The 17536-nt window shown below is 48.7% G+C and overlaps 1 protein-coding gene across 15 annotated transcripts in view; it reads left to right on the top strand.

Annotated features, from left to right (window-relative positions):
* The window catches only part of LOC119388044 (histone deacetylase 4), a 552121-nt gene that overhangs the window by 200869 nt on the left and 333716 nt on the right, over window positions 1-17536 (top strand). For 4 of the 15 annotated variants that reach the window (XM_049413800.1, XM_049413799.1, XM_049413797.1 and 1 more), the window contains exons 2-5: window positions 12746-12808; window positions 13749-13945; window positions 14965-15166; window positions 16990-17104. The exons of 2 other annotated variants lie outside the window; for them this stretch is intronic. In XM_049413800.1, the coding sequence (XP_049269757.1) occupies window positions 12746-12808; window positions 13749-13945; window positions 14965-15166; window positions 16990-17104 (577 nt within the window). The remainder of the gene's footprint in view (window positions 1-12745; window positions 12809-13748; window positions 13946-14964; window positions 15167-16989; window positions 17105-17536) is intronic. 9 more of the 15 variants (XM_049413801.1, XM_049413794.1, XM_049413807.1 and 6 more) reach the window with 5 other exon arrangements.

Genomic DNA, 17536 nt, shown 5'->3' on the forward strand with positions numbered 1-17536 from the left:
TGCGTGCCTGAAGGGAATGCGTAATTATTTCGGTGCTCCCGACGTTGGGAAACTTCGCGCGGACACCAGCCCCCTTTTTCGTGCAGCATATGCAGCACAAAACAGTCGCCAACAGAACAAGAATCTCAGTCGTCTCGCTTGGCGATGCCTCTCGGCGCGGCTGGCGACATCACGTCCTCTCTTCGGCACGTTATCGCTCTCGAAACGTCACGCGCTTGACGTCATGCGATTGCGAGTATGAACGTGCGTAGGTGGCCAACGAGGTGTAAAAGTGTGAGGAGGGCACGCGCATGTACCGTTTGAGAAACAGCGCTCTAATGCGCTGCGGTGATCCTGCGAGTTGTGAACTGTGCATGCGTTAACGGTCATTAACGCTTTGGAATCACGTGATTATGTCTGTCTTATGCATATAAAGCTTGAATTGTACTGCGCAAATTGACGTAACGTATGCAAACATAAGGTAATCTTGAATATGGCAAGTCGGGGCCCCAATTCACAAACACCAATTGCTCTATATAGGGTCGATCGTAAGGCAAAATTTCAGCCAATCCTGTCGCGTGCATATCATTAACAAAGACGGCCAGCCAATGGCAAAAGTCCCGCCACGTTGGTCTTGTGGTTATGGCGCTCGACTGCTGACCCGAAGGTCGCGGGATCGAATCCCGGCCGCGGCGGCTGCATTTTCGATGGAGGCGAAATGTTTGAGGCCCGTACTTAGATTTAGGTGCTCGTTAAAGAACCCCAGGTGGTCGAAATTTCCGAAGCCCTCCACTACGGCGTCCCTCATTATCATATCGTGGTTTTGGGACGTTAAACCCCATATATTATTACCAATAGCAAAGAGCGCCTATACGATAGCTAGATAAGCTTTGTGAAGTCGGCCCTTTCAGTTCTGCGGAAGCCCGCGACTGCAGGAAGGATCAGAGGGAAATGTGGTCATGCATATCTTTCTTTTTATTTATATGGAAACTTTGAGGGGGTCTGAATAAAGCATCTGGGTCTGATTCAATACAAGTGCAACTGAACATATGGCTCTCTTAAGTTTTTAATCGGTTAGCATCCGCACAACAGCTGCATACTTCCAAGCACTCGTCTCCATCAGCGTCCTGTGGAGGACATAGCTGGCAACATGAATGTTTTTCATTTCTCTTCCTCACATTGCTTTTATTTGGTTCATTGGCGCTTTGTCAACTTAACTTTGCACCTTGTATTGAGCTGCGTATCCATGAAAGCGATACTATACCGCATGAGTCGCCATGTATACTTGGTCCGAGTATAACGCGATAAACGTGTGTGTGACGAAGAGTTCAGTGTCAACTCTAGCCGTTTCAGTTACTCCGTTAAAACATAACTACTTGTGTAACGGACCAGTCGTGCTTTTCGCACGCCTCACCTGTCTCGCTTGCAAGTATATAGATATGCAAACAAAATGTGCATGTTTATGGGAGGGCGGCGCGCAGGCCCCGCCGATTTATCGGATGGACGCGGTAATAGTTAAAGGGCGCCGCCGCATCCGCTCAGCTTTGATTGCTCCCTCATCGCTAATGCCTCGCTTGTTGTATGGCCATTTGCGGGCATGCCGGCACGTGTTTTCGCGGCGTGATTGCATTTAAATCCGTCGCTGACCGCCGCCGTAAGAGCGCGCCAAGGCCGCCCGCAGCCCGGACGACGACGACGACGACGGCGATGATGCGAAGCCGGCCGCGCAGCGCGTAGGGTCAGGAGCTGTTATAAATAGCGTACCGGCTGGCCTTGGCGCCTCGCTCCTCGCGCCGCGTGTGTGTGTATGTGTACACAGGACTTGGCTTCCCATTGGGTGACTCGGGGATGCCCATTCTGCATCGCTCGAGCACTCAGCAGCTACGACGAGGGCGAGCTAAAGACGGATAAGGGATAAACGAGTTCAAGAGCATGCGAGACAGAGAGTGTCGCCTGCATGCCACGACTACAGACTTGACCAGGGTTCTTTCGAATCCTTAGCTGAAGTATGGTTCCCCTCTTCAGAAACTTCGGATCTCTAAACTCCCTAAATCTCCACCAGGTTTGATCTTTAGAAATTGCGCAGATGGTGTGAGGCGCCTTATTGAAGAAATCCGGTTTGTTTTTTACCACTTGTGGTCGGTTAACGTGTGTCTAAGCCTTCACGAGAGAAGGGGCAGGCAGTGGTGTGAGGCAGGGTCGTAGCCAGGGGGGGGGGGGTCACACCGGGCCCGTGCACGTGCCCGTGCCCCCGATTTTTTTTTTTTTTGCCATGGCATACAGAGCTCAAAATGACACTCGATCACATCTGCCTGCCCGACCCCCACTTCAGATCAAGGAGGTCCCCCCCCCCCCCCCGAAAAAAAATTTCTGGCTACGCCCCTGGTGGGAGGACGCCAACATACATTAGCTTGTGCGTTGAGATCAACTGCTGGAAGTGCATGGTAATTTGATTATTGCTGGAAGCGGAGAGACTTTCGTCCTGCTGTGGATGTAAACTTGCATGATGATAATGCTGAAAAATACTCCTGAGGCATCTTTTCTTCAAGGAAACGCGACCTCCGCAGCCTGGTTTCGATCCCGCGACCTTTGGTTTTCTGTCACAGTAAAAACAGGAACAACGGGCATCATGTCGATCTGTCTAGCATGCGCGCTATTTTCATATTTACGGCCCATAGAGCATCGGTATAAGGACGCTAGACCTAGGTAAATATAGGGTATGCAGCGCATGGGGCATGACGAAAGAGCAGAAGAACGAACATGTATGGTCCTTATGCTATTTCATCCTCTTGCACGCGCGGTTCTCTATACTAGAGGTTCAACATGTACACCGACCGGGCAAAGTCAGCACTACTTTGTACGCTCAAGCAACAGTTGAAGTAGTCAGATAGTTGAAGGGGTTGCTAAAGGATGGCACGTACCCGGCACTGCAGTCATTGAAGATTGGAGAATCTGTTCGTTGCTCTTAATGTTAACTACCTCAGTGTTAACTGCGCTTGATTACAACCAGCGCCAAGAGAAAAAACACCGCCCAGTTGCGGTATTGATCGTTCGCTGCACTGGCACCTTCACGTTGCTCTAAGTGTTTCAGGTAGCAATAGCCTGCTTGTCCTGCGAACTTTGTTTCGCCTATGTGGTAGCCGAGGTAGCGCACGGAATCGTCTTTTTTTTTATGAGTAGTTACTCGAAAATCATTTGGCGCACGACGCAGCAGAGATCTGCCCGCGCATACACACCGTCTAGATTGCTCGTCCTGCGTTGCTTTGGCTGCTTTGACGCGCTCTTTTGAGCTTCACGGCGTGGGCGGTGCGGCCTTTTGAGCGCTTAGTAGCCGTCACAATGGTCGCGAAGTCTCGGTGCATTTGGGAAGCTTTTCCTTTCCCGCCGGTAAACATTAACCCTGACCTTGATCTTGAGAAACCCCGTTCTGCGCTACAGAACTCCTGCGGTTGCGTCTTCTTTTCCTCCTCTTTCCTTCTTCCTTGGAGAGAAGAAAGCGTGGAGAGAGAGAGGGGGAGGGTATTTAATGAGATTGCAGGATTATGGATGACTCGAACATGGAACAGCCGCCGAAAGAAACGGTTAGACGGCCCTATAGAATCTCTCTGTCTCTCTACTTTCTGTGTAGTCTGCAGAATCTTTCTTGTCAGCCTGAATTTATGGTCTTTAAGGTTTTGTTGGCGTCGTGTCTATGCGCTTTACTAGAAGAACCTGCGTTATAACTTCCTGAAGCTCCAGTGGTCTCGCAGGAAGGTGGTGAGTTCTTTGAAAACCGTGGCCGATTACGAGAGATGCTTGCTTAGCCTGGGGCCAACGAGGTTTTTCACCACCACTGTCAACAGCCACTGGAAGTAATCAACACTAATGATAGTCTAATGCAGAATTATGCAGCTTTATGTCGGTCTCTAAATTCATTATCTTTTTTTTAATGATTGCACGTTCTTTTTCTTTCGTTTTCGTTGCTGCTATCGCTTACAAGAATGCGTCTCAGCACAGTGGCGGATCCAGGGGGGGGCGATTGGGCGATCGCCCCCCCCCCCCCAAAGCTATAAGCCAACCCAAACCCCCCCCCCCCCCCGCTTTTCACCTCACCGAAGGCCATTTTTCAGAACGTAGAATTTTTTCAGGTGGTCGCTGTGTCCATCCCAATCCGAGACTAGGGAAGCACCCCTCACACAGCCCAGCGCTTTTGTTAAGAGCGAAAGAGGCTTTCTAGAAAAGATTTCTTCTGCGTCCTGCATCTTTCAAATAGGCACCGACGAGCACAAGCCTCAACTATTTTGCTAAAGCAACTGCTGCCTTTATGGAAGCGAGCTAAAGTTTCCTCCCCACTCCCAGGGCCATCAGCTCTTCAGCAAAGCGAGGGGTCTTCAAATTCTCCCATCTTTTTCTCAGAGACAGGAGTCTGTTCTGTGTCATTCAAACTGGCATCTTTCGTCCCACCACGGCCGGGCTAGACTGCACGTGCGCGCTTGAGCGCGCACGTGCAGTCTAGCCCGGCCGTGGTCCCACAAAGCGTGCAGAACAAGTTACCTTTTAGTCAACCTTCAGCGGCTGGTCCAAAAAAAAAAAAAGAAGGAAGGCAGGCAGTGGTGCTGTGAATTATATTCGCCGAAGTACCGAGCAAGCCTCCGAGAGCACGTGCGCGGGGTATAATCGAGCGCGACTCCGAAAGCTCCGTTTGACCGTCCTTAGGCTGCGGAGATAGAAAGGGCATTTTCTGGCAACACGACCGGCCAGAAAAAAAGGCAATGGGGAGGAGGGGGCGGGTAACAAAGGGAGGCTTACTCCGAAACTACGTTCAAGGAATACTAGAGCTCGCCGTTGTGGGAATACTCATTTATCGAGCAGGTGGCCTGCCCTTCCCTCTTTCACCCTCCTCTTACCAACAACACTGATACGTGTTCCCCAATGTTTAGCGGAAATATGCGAAATTTTAGATAATGAAATGGCACTGAGCAATGCAACTGAGAACAAAAATAATGAGCATTTGGTTACTAACGTGAAGTTTTAAAGTTGGGCAACGCCCCCCCCCCCCCTCCCCCCCCCCCCCAACAACCAACCGCCCCCCCCCCCCAAAGCAAGCGCCTGGATCCGCCCCTGTCTCAGCATGTGCGTGCATTTCTTCTCCGTCAGCTCGCTTGTTTCGCGGGGCAAAAAATAAACAAACAAGTAGTGTCTCTCTCTGTCCTGGTTACGCCACGAAAAGTAACCGTCAGTTTCGCACACGGGTCTTCAGAAAGAAGTCCTTCTTTCGAAGGCATATAGGAAAGGGACCTCGAAAGCTGAGTGAGGGGGGCGGTGCGACATAGAGAAAACAGCCCCTTTATTTTTCTTGCCCGTGGATTTCCGGACGCGCGCACCGTGCTGTTTCGGCAACACCAGAAGAGTTACGAAAATAGCGTCGCCTTCTCCTCGCTCGTCTTCCTCGCCAGTCACGCCGAAGCGCATTTCTTTAGAGCCGCGCGCGTAGCCGTACGGGCTTTGGCGCCACCTTTTTCTTCACGTACCGCTCGCCGTCCGATAGCTCTTTTCTCGCCGTTCCTTTCTAGCCCGGCTGCTGGCAGGAGCACCCCGCCCCGGCGCCCGATACATGACCGAAAATACGGCGTTTCTCGGGAGAAGCGGAAGCCAGCGGGCATGCGCATCCGCTACGTGGTACCGAGCGAGCGGTTGCTCGTGGAACGCACGGCTGCCGCGGAACGTCCGCTACGAGGACCTTTCCATCTAGTCGCACTGCGAGCTTCTTTCTAATGATCATTTCCTGCGACAGTCTCCGAGAACTGTCGCCGCAAGTATAGAGTTCCTGGGCGCGCGCTTATTTAGTGGAAATCTAGCCTCAAGGTCAGCGACATGCACATGCTTCACAGTGCCTAGCAAGCCACAATATGTTTCGAGCGAGCAGAAGGAGAGAATTCGCGAGTTGGGACTGAGCGTGTGTGGACCAGCACGGAGATGGAGACGGAACGGGGGCTCTTTTCACTCTTTTCTGTAACCGCCCCCCCCCCCCCTTTGTTTTCTTTCCTCTGAGTCCATTTTGCGCTATCCACTCCATCAGGAGACTCATTGACACGCTTGATGTTGTTTCACTCACGTGAAACGTGTGAATGTCGCCGTTTCGTACAAGCGAGAAAATGACGGCAAAGTGCATGGAGAAGCACTTGTTTCACTTGAGTCATCCGGCATGATGTTCCTAACTCATTTTGAGAGCATCCTTCTGTCTTCCGTAACTTCGATTTCATGCGGCCGACGAGGAACGCTTCGTTTTTCTCCTTGGTATTCTACAGAGGCGTCACAGGAACCATCTGCGTCTGCTGTTTCCAGACGATAGTTCCTGAATAACGAATGCTGTCCATAACCGGCTTGTGCCCGTGGTTCTGCGGGCTCTTCTGTCAGGCGTGACTGGTCAGTGCGGTTCTTGACCGGCCTTGTCATACGTAGGAGCTAACCGAATATATATTAGAAAAATTGGCGTTTTTCTATTTCTTGCGTTCGTGACAGCATGCGGGGTGGCTCGCACACGCGAAAGGGCGTCAAACGCGAACTGCTAAAAAACTTCCGTCACATCTTCGTGTGTAACTACATATATTTCCATGTCCGCACGCGCTTCCCTTCTATAAATGTTTAATTAACTTATCTCCCTTTTTCATTTCCCTTTCCTCCGAGCTGACTGTTGCTCAGGTGTCAGTTTCAAGGCTAATGGCGGTTACGATGTTTCCTTCTTCTTGCTTCTGCTCACCCCCCCCCCCCCTCTTTATGAACAACCACGCGCTCATATAATTGCCAACTGATGATCCTGTACTTAAACTTGTATCCTTTGTTCCTTATTCCATCGAATCCGTCGATATGCCCTGTTCACAACTACTAGTGCCGATTTCCGCTTCAAGCCGTACGCCCTATGTGACGTCAACGCGTTATCAACTTGTCGTCATGTGGCGTAACCACTCTACTTGAGCACCCGTCCATGTCGAAAATTAGATGGACAACGCGTCCCAGAACGGTTGTTTCTGTAGAAGGCGCTCGTTTCGTCTGCGGTATTGTGTCGTCGATGACACATTTACATTTGTACCCTTTCTGATAAATGGACTACACAGTACATGGTGGTGTCTTAGTCGAATGCGTCACGCCACTTGCGTCACTGTAGGAGGACCTCGTGCGTGTGCCTTCTATAGAGGCGTTCAGAGAAAGAGTTACGATGAGTCTAGACGTTTAGCGCGTCACAATAAATAAAGAATGAGTGGTTCCATCTGAGAACTTCATGACGTCCTCTCGTTTTTGATAAGACATCGTCGATGATATTACGAATCGCTGGGATCGATTACTCCATAATATGCATTCGATACAGCTTGTGGGGTTAGGTTAGGTTATTCGACCATGTTATTAGATAATGTTTAGAGGCGCAGAGAGAGAAAACATCTCGACCGTTCTCGTCGCTGCATTGTCACTTTGCCACTCACACTGGCAATAATAATAATAATAATAATAATAATAATAATAATAATAATAATAATAATAATAATAATAATAATAATAATAATAATAATAATACACGTCTAGTTCGCCGATTCTTTCGCTCGCTGGAAAGACTGAATACGAGAACTTTTTCATTGATCGTTGGTTTCGCAACTTACCGCGCCGCGGCAGGTTTTACCATCTCACTCGCTGACTCCTCTCTCTCTATTTTCCTCCGAATATTCGTTGCGTGGGAGTCGCTGGTAAACAACTGCTAAGCGTATGGGGGAAGAAAGGAGGGGAGTGGAGAGTGGGCGTTTGCGAACAAGAGGAAAGAAGTTAGCGTTTCTAGGCAGCGCGCAAGAAACAGCGACGCCGCTGCAGCAGCAGTCTCCTGATTAATGTCATATATCGAGCTACTATATGCGGCCCTCGGCCTTCAGCGAAGGGCTATTCTTGGCTCCTCGGGACACGCAATAGAACAACAAGCAGGCGCGCCTGCAGACTATGAAAGCGAGCGTGTGTGGGTGGATGGTGGCGGGCCATGCGTGCCTGCCTTCCCCCCCACTCGTTCACCACCACTAATAGGCTTTAGTGCTCGCTCTCTGTCCATGCCGGATGCGTGGGTGTGCGGTGTCACCGAGGAGAACTTGGGCTCTTTCGAAACACGCCGCGTTGTAGCAACGGCTCTCCTCTTCCTCCCCCCACCCCTCCCCCACCCTCCGTGCCTCACTCTGACACACGCACAACGTTGTTCGTGGCCCGTTTAGTACAGGCCGATAGCGGATCGATATGCGTGCGACCCTCTCTCCTTCGTTCCATCGCACCCTATCCGTCACTCGCGTTATTTTATTTTCTCCACTCTCGCGAGATATGCATGCGCCCCCCCTAATTCCCCTCCGCCCGCTTTGCGCGTTTCGTTTACTGCGGCTCCGGCTATATTTAGACTCCCTAGCGCGCTTCTGGCTAGCTGTACTGAGTACGACTACCGTCCCTAGTACGACTTTTAACGAGCGGGTCTTTCGTGTATCCGTTGTGTGCTCGCACTAGCGAGCGATTGAACCGCGCATGCGCAGTGCGGGGGCGTTTGCTGTTGCGGCGCGCGAGAGAGGGAGTGCGAGCCCCCTCGCACATCGAGTTAACCGAGCGGACCAATGGCGGCAGCCGACTCCAAGGTCACGCTGTTGCTAAATCGGGACTTCTGTGATTGGGCCACGTGCGGTGCGCGCCGTTTCAAAATAAAAGATACACCAACACCGCGTTCCTGCATTACTGATGTGACTTTATATGTATTGCTTCTTTTTTTCGCTTCATTTCTCCCTATTGTCTCGCGTTTCGACATGCATGAACGTTCCCATACCCTTTGTTTTCGATTACCTCCAGTTCTCTGTACAGCGCTTATGTGTCATTGCAACTGTATAGTTGTGTCTTTGTTCCCATGAGGTTCCAGTTTATTGTTTTATTTTCGATCAAGAGTCTGAGCATATGGCATATAACGTTACCTAGTGTCTCGATTTTACCCACATTCTCGCAAAAATTCCTCGAGAGCGTTAGAACGTTCCACGAAGTTGAACGTTATAGGACAATGAAAGAGAAGACTTAAGTTCGCGCCATGGTGGGTTTCTCCTGCACACTGCAAATCAATAAATAAATATCGTAAAATCTGAAGATTGTCCGGCTTGTTTCTTCCCTTCTGTCTTTGCCTATCATTCGTCTTGTTCTTGGGAAATATATGTGCTACTAGCACCGCGGCTGCGACGAACCATGCAAGTCAAAGCTCAGCTGCTGACGTTTTCCGTCATCGATCGTGGCGGGACGACCGGTAGACGCCAGTGTTTCGTAGCTCGTGTCAAACGTTTATCTTCGCCTTTAAAGAACTCGCAGCGCACTGCTGCCGACGAACATGCGCCCGCCGTTGTTTTGAAGGACGGCTCCTTAACATATGCGCAAACAAATCGTTACTGTCGCGGGCTGCCTCTCTATTATGTTGTTGTGCTGCCAACGAACGACACTGCGATATGAACGTTGACTTCGTTTTAAATCGATGCGCTGCTGCTGGACCGACTCTCACTCCTTCCGCGGTCAATTCTGCGCGCCTTACATTTCTCTGTTGCGGTGCACGCACACGTCCCTCATCGATAATTTTTGCGATCAACAACTCCGCGATCGTCCCCATACACCCACGTGACATATGAGACTTTTCAAGTACTTTCCAGCATCGCCCGTCATGTGCGTGCTAAGTATAATCTCGGAACACAACTCTATCTGCCTCCGTAGATGCGCGCACGGAACGTTCAAATCTGCCTTAGGCACACGGTGTAACCGTGGCCGCGGCTGGGCTGGACCTGAACTCGCCTGCTCATTGTGCGAAGATGTTAATATAGTTGCGGAGACGGTGTGTTTCGTTTACGATATGATGCTCAAAACGTAGCGTTCGATGTTATTGGAATGTGAGGAACGCGGCGGCCTAGTGATGTCACGCGGATAGACTTGTCACCACTTGTTTGATCACATAACGTTTTCTCTCTCATCATCGCTGCGCTGTGTCGCAAAATATTTTGATATTCGCTGTTACAGTCTCGCTCCGTCGCTTACGCAGCACTGGGTCGCCCTTGTTTAAGTAGCCATATGTCTATCGTCTTTTGGTTTTTCTTTCTTCATTTCTCATTTGCGCTCATTGTTCTAACTACTTAGCTCGTTCGCGTCGCCTAATAGTGGCACGCTAGCGTAAAGGCCGAATTCATTTGCGAGCCCGGCTCGCTGAGCTTGTTGGTGCGTCCATGGTAATGAACTACTTGCGGGGGACGTGGCCGTTTCAACATATATCTCTATGCCCCGCGTCCTCTCTCTCTCTCTCTCGCCGCGCTCTCTCGTCGTCACGTGCTCCATCTCCGTAGCGGGCGTTTCCCAGAACCCGAGGCGAGCGCCCAAGATCCCGAAAAAAGCACGCTCATATTGATTGGCGGCGGCAACAGAGCGAAGAGGGTGCAACGCGAGGCTGGAGGGGGAGGGAAAAACCCCCTCCTCGAACCGCGGGCGCACACACGGGTCTGGCGTGTTTACCCCCGCGCGGCTTGGGTCTCCCCGGACGGCCGAGCGGAACGCTTTCAAAACACCCGACTGCTTGGGCGGGAAGAAGGAGTGAGATGGAGCGCGGGGGTTTAGCGGGGGCTCTCCAGTCGTGTTGTGCGCGTGCGCGCGTCGCATCGTGTCCACGCGTGGGCGGCACTGACACTTGGCGAGCTCCTTGGTGTGGCTGCCGATTTCGACACGTATCGCTGCGTGTTTGGAGTGGTCGCGCTCGACGCGCCGAGCCCTTGCTAGCGGCACAATATTGAAAACGCACACTTGAAGGCTAGGGGGGTGGGGGTGGGGGAAATAACGAAAACGTGCATCTCACCACGATACTGTGTAAGCCTGAATGCTTGAATGACGCCTTTACTATCAAGCACGTGGTGGCAAACGTGAAATTTCGAGGACGCCTATAACGTTTGATCCTTTTAACGTTGTCGCGTTTCAGTTTACCAGCTTGGCGGTGTATTCAACGCGCAAAGGGAACCTCTCAGGGAGTTCTTCAATGGGGTGTTATTCAGGCACGTGCGCTGTCGATTCCTTTGACGTTTGGACATTACGCCACAAGGGGGAGCGAGATGACAGGCTGCAGTCCAGTGACTCTAGGCTGCAGTCCATTCACGTTCTTTACCTTACCGCGCGAGTGCTTTGAAGAAAGCATGGCAACATTGGGGTGTCTCACCGCCAGCTGCAAATTTTATTCAGTTGTACCTATTCTCTTGGTAGGTTTTTTTTTTGTGAAATCTGTTCTGTTGAAACGTTAGAACATACTCACCATTCATTCGTTTGGGCTTCTTTCGGTGTCGTCATGATCTCATATATGCCACTGCTATAGTTTTTGCTGCGGCTTCTCGCACGAAGTTAGCTTCTCCACACGCATACGTACGATGCAGTGAAGCAACATTTGGCGAGCTTTGCCCATATTTGGTATTGTCTGGGTTGGCTGACATAGAGTAGATCTGCTTCAAGGTTTGGCCGGCGGCTTTATTGTCCCGAAGTTGTCGCTTCGTTCGCGTTGCTAACCGGTCTTGAAATTCGAATAATTCATACACCCCTCCCGTTTATGAAGAAAAGACGCAGTAAATTTTTTAGGTCATTTGAGTACATAGACCTCAAACCAACCTGAAAACGTCCTGTGGTTTGCAGTTCTATAGGGGTTCGTGCTTTCACGCGATAAATAATAAAGTGCAGATGAGTGCATTTTTGCTTTTTCCATCATGTTCATGCATGCAGCACTGAACACCAAACAATAGTTAGAGTTACTTTAGTATTTCTTCATTATTATGATAACACTATGTAACATCACTTGACATCAGCAGAACATTTGTATGGGATTTACTGCACGTTAGCACAAACTTTTCTATGAATACATTCTTTGAAGTAGATTCATTCCTTAGCCTTCACCTTCACTCGTGTATGACACTTGGTCATTGCAAAAAAATTACACCATTTCCCGCTAAAGGGGACCATGAGGCGATGCGAAGCCGGAGCACTTGCACGATCGCGTTCCGTTGGCGTTTTTTGGGCATGCTACTGACCTCGCGTCGTGGAACGCGAAGAGGAACGCTACGCGCGTCTTGTCTTCCCTCTAGCCTGGCCGTTAATTCTGACGGACGCTTACTGGGACTGGATCACAGACCTCCCTTTCTCCCCTCCGGCTCCTCCCCTTTCTTAAAAAGGGAAATAAAGTTTCTTCACTCACTCACTCACAGGGCGAGCGGGGAACGCGGTCGGCAGGCGTGCGAGGGGGGGCAGCGTAGGAGAGGAGAGAGGGGGAGGGGACGCGCATGCGCTGGTGCTCATCGCGGCGTTGCGCAGGAGAGAATTTCGGCATGTCTAGCCCGCGTTTCAGAGGGAGAGTGGAAAGGGGAGGGGAGAGGGAATGGGAGAGGGTGAGTGGAGAGGGGAATAGGAGAGGGGGGAGGGTATGCGCATGCGCAGTAAGGGTGGTCACGCTGCACACCACCACCTCCACCGGATTGAACTCGGCCATAAGATACTTTGCATCTAATATGAAAAATAAGAGCTCTCTAGGATCAAAAGCACAGCCAGTTGCTTGATTTCTGTTTAAATGTTGTTGTTTTTTTTCACAATACCTGTGTACATTGGTGATTCATTGCACTGTAAAACATAGTGACAATATGGGTCCAATTTACATGAGGCTTGAAACTGAAAACGATTATGACAGCAAGTGTCCTCAATTTTTTCCTGTTCTGTTTTCTTTCTCTTCCTCTAATCACAGAAAACCTGGGGTCCCATCATACTATGGAAATAACTCCTCCATACAGCAACCTTCAAAGAAAAGGTAAGCGAATAAAAAAGTGAGCAACTGATTTTTAATTGTCTTCTTTGCTGTTGTCCTCCCATACCAAAAAAGAAATTGTTTCTGTAGAGCTTGTGTTTCATTCCAAATTTGTGCATCTCCTGCTGTGTGTGTGTGTCCATATATATATATATATATATATATATATATATATATATATATATATATATATATATACACACACACACACACACACACATACATACACACACACACACACTCGCTGCCATGTCTGTTAAAAAGGAAGGAAAAAGCATCATGGCATTTAGAATGTTGTGAACAACGACTGCCCACGCCTCATTGCTTCATGCTCTGCAGTGGCTTTTAGTTTGACTCTGTAAGACTTTGTGCAATGCTACGAAGCCTCTCAAACGAAATGTACATTAGAAGTGAAGGAATACTATTCCTGCACACCTAACAAGGCTGTAAACCCGAATGGTACCAGTCTTTGTGTAAGTAATATGTATGGGATATCTTCAAAATAATGCTTTAATCAGTCTTCACTCTGAGTATGTCAGCCTCTGTCTGCTCCGTGTTGTTAGTAATGGTATTTGACCTGGATAGTAGACTGACACTTTTGATACACTAGTTGGCATGACATGATGAACAGCATGTTAAGATGAAAATGTAGGAATGAAGACTTCAGTGTCATGTCGTTCAGATTCTTGTGTACTTGTGTTATCGTGTTTTTACACCCTTCATTCTTTAAACTTTCTGTCTATCTAAAATTGCCAATTTCTCAGTAATTCACGTATTCTGCAGAGAACCAAATACAGTTATGTAAAGTTATCTCTCCCCTCTCTCCTTACCTCCACTTGTGCACGCCTGTGCTCCCCTTTCATGTACTACTTTGTTCCATTGCTCGTGAAGGCTTTGCATGTGAATAAGTGTCTGTGTGTGCATGTACGAACGTGTGGTGCAGACCAGCATGGCGTGATGGGCTTCCTGGGTGGGCTTCCCTCGCTGCCAGGTGGCTCCCAGCCGTTGCACCAGCCACAGCCGCAGCACCCACTGGCTGCCGCCGCCACTGTGCAGCCGGGATCGACAGGGGACATGCAGCAGCAGCAGGAGCACTTGCAGTTCCAGCAACAGCTCCTGCAACTCAAACAGGAGCAGCAGGTATGCGTGCCATTATAGTGGTACAGCAGACCCAACATGAGTTGCAACATTCGGCCCGTTGTCAAAGCAGTGCCAACACTGCACAGTGGTGCCAACATAGAAAACAATCATTGACGTAAACACTGTTTCGACTACTAGTATTTGCAAAACCAGTTTCACGTTTGCTGGTGTTACAGTGTAGGCTTGGGGCCCCTTCAACCATGGCCACACAGTTGCAACTCATATTGAGTGCCACTGTACAGCTCAGTTTCACAAACCGAAACCTTTTGTGTACTCTTCGACCGAATTCAGGCATCAGAAATGGTGAACAGCGACATTTTAGCAGAGTCGGTTTCCATCTTGATTCAGGAGAACATAATTGAGCGGGACTTCACATTAGTGCCAGGATAGCATTGCCTTGCAGCTTGCAACTAAGAGAACTCAAGTTCACGTGATCTCATATTTTTGCTCACAATTCTGCACTTAAAACCCACAGATGAAGCAGTGAGGAGAAGCATGCACCAAAGCAATCTTCCTGAAACATTAAAGAGCTTTAGAATTGAGGGCCCAAGACACTGGGCCCCCAAGATGCATTGGGTAGGCTGCTCTTGAGTTCAGAGTAGCAGCAGAGTTTACGAGTTGCTTCAAACAAACGCCGCTTTGGGTCAAACAGTCACGGGACGCCACACATGGGGAAATTAAGATTATGCGAGACGCCGGCCACACTGCATCATGGCCTGCACTGCATCTGTGTCGTCTTGCTGGCAATGCAAGACTCCTTGGGGACCCATGCTAGTTTTAAATTTTTCGGTCAACGCGAATGCAAGAACCTAAGTGTGGCTACGGTTCTTGGTGGCTCTCAACCTTCTTGGGTCCCCAAGCCTCTTGGGTACCCAATTCTAAAGCTCTCGTCTGTGTTTCCTGTTTGAGGCACTTTGGCACTTTCGTTGTTACCCCTGTGCACTACACAAATGGCATCAGGCACTTGGCTTCACCTCTGTCTCGGCTTGGTGTAGTAATGGTGTGGTGTGGTAATGCAGGTGCAACAACAGTTGTTGCTTCAGCACTACCAGCGGCAGCAGCAGCAGCTAGCCCAGCAGCATGAGAAGCAGCTGCAGGAGCGAATCAAAGAGTACCTCGAGCACCAGCGGCAGATCCAGGAAGAGCACAAGCTGGAACGCGAGCGCATCGAGAAGGATCGCCAGCTAGACCAGATTCGCAAGAAGGACAAGCATGAACAAAGTTAGTCTGCTCTGCTTTGTTTATTCCTGTCGTGCACACACAAATCAGCAGCATCAAAAACACCATAAAGGCCGACCTTATTCAAATTTTATTGATTGTCACATTTTAAACATTCTTGTGCAGGCATGTTCTACATGCGCTCATGTGATGCACACACACACACAGTCAAATGTACACATGATCACACATCATGTCTGCCATAGCACATTTACATATACATGAACTTCTTTTAGAGCTGGATGTAGGGCTAGTTGGTTCTTTGTTATGCATTATAGACGTTTCCAGTGCCTTTTAGACAAATTGCTTTCTTTCCCAATTGTTTTTTCATTGTAAATTCTTATATCTTACTCAAGGCAAATGGTGTTCCTGCTGAGAGTTCTTACTCTGAAGGCTGCGTAGCATGAGCCATACACTGAGACTTCTGTAAAGATAAGTGAAAGTGGTTTAGCTATGGAATGAGCTTGACTATTGTATGTGGCATGAAGGCAATGAGCCAATGGCAGAACTAATATACATAAGTTATTTGTCACATCTCTACTGTAAAGAAAATCCTAGCTTATTTGAATGTACTAGGAAGCACTTGCATATTAGGCCATAAGCTTAAATTTAGGCTGTGTCAAACACAGCAACTATATTTATGATGTGTGTGCTGGCTTACTGTGCAATGCCGCATCACTCATCTCTTTCTAATATCTCTGCTGCTGCAGTAGCCTCAAAATAAGGCAGTATAGTTGAAAGGCCAATAAAGGGGTCAGCTATTTTAAACTGCAGCGGTTTTGGTATCTTGCATTGCACTTACCAGTTGCGTACAACAGCATTTTCTGTCTACTCTCACTGGAGTGCAATATAGGAAGTGTCTGTTCAGATAAGCCAGCAGAAAGTTATCACCTAGCTTTCCTGTTTAAAGCCAAAGTGCAGAGAATGAGCTAGGGACTGTTGTCAACATTTGCTCTCGGAAACGAGCACTTACAGCAAGTCTGTTTCCCCATGATCAAGCATGATCAGATCATGCATGATCAAGCATGATCAAGCATGATCAGATCTGTCAGCGCTTTCCTCCCCTTTGTTTAGTTGGTGCCGTTTCCACAACATGTCACATCGTGTGTCTGCACCAGGTTTCTATTCTGAATGAATGAAATCAGCCTTGCAATTTCTCGTGAATGTATCTTCTGTCATGTGTGAAGAGGTGCCAGGCACAAATGGCAGACAGTCTTAGGGGTAAGAGTAGCGCATTGCATAATCGCACTCACCCCCCAGGGAATTCTCACTTCGCTCTGGCTCCAGAGGACAGGAGCCAAGCAGCTGTTGAGGCTTCCTGATTTAGTGCTGTCAGGCGGGCCATTGCGTGCGTCGTTCTAATGAAAGCTCTGGTCGTCTGTGGAATGGAGTGGAGTAAAAATAGCCTTACTCGTGGATGCTTTTTTTGGTGCCACTGATGAATGCGTGGTGCATCTGTTTTGCAATCTGGTATCTGCACAAGGTGTAGCAGCAAAATTGTTGCTAGCCACTCATGTGTGCAGTCATGATGTACAATGCCAAACACTGCATGTTCACTGAGCCCAGTTTTGTGCAGCAGCATTCTTATATAGAGAAGCAAGTGTACTGTCATATCCAGCTTGCAAATCAGTTAATTTTTTTGTGGATACGGTAGAAGGCTGACAAGGTGGCTAATAGTTACAAGTATATACACATGTGGTATTGGTATCATCATAGGCGTATTGCACTGCAAATGCTTAAACTAGGTAAAGATTTGGTGTCGTTCAGTTCAGGCTCCTAGAGATAAACATAACCACTTTTGTGTTAACACTGTTTTTTTTGTGCAGGTGCCGTGGCATCTTCTGAAGTGAAGCAAAGGCTACAGGAGTTCGTCTTGAACAAGAAGCAACGGGAAGCAGCAGCTAACAATGCCAACACATCACCACCAAATTTTAGAAACTGGTGAGCTTCAACATTGTGTACATAAGTCAAACCTTTCCAGAATGTTTCTACTGTAAGAGATCATTGCAAAAAAACTGCTACAAGGCATGCTTTGATAGGAACAGCTCTTTCTTATTTAGCTTTATTTCCTTTTTTTTTTTGAACCTTTGGTATATATACTGGTGCTCATGGTTGTATCAAAGGTTAAGCTAACGAAAAAGGGCACACAAGTGATGGCCCATCCATTATAAAGGGTGTGCTGAAAGTTGTGCACGTTTTACCACATTTCATTCGTTGCCCCTTCTGCCTATGACACGAAACCTAACAGTAAAAGTATACAGCTAGTAAAACAGTACAACACTATGTTGTTTGCATACATTAGCACAGATAGAAAGTTGGAGAATCAGGCTGTGTGCTCAGGACAGGGAAATATTTAGCTCTTTCGCTAAGTGT

This window comes from Rhipicephalus sanguineus, chromosome 3 (assembly GCF_013339695.2).
Source record: "Rhipicephalus sanguineus isolate Rsan-2018 chromosome 3, BIME_Rsan_1.4, whole genome shotgun sequence".
NCBI classification, from domain to species: domain Eukaryota; kingdom Metazoa; phylum Arthropoda; class Arachnida; order Ixodida; family Ixodidae; genus Rhipicephalus; species Rhipicephalus sanguineus.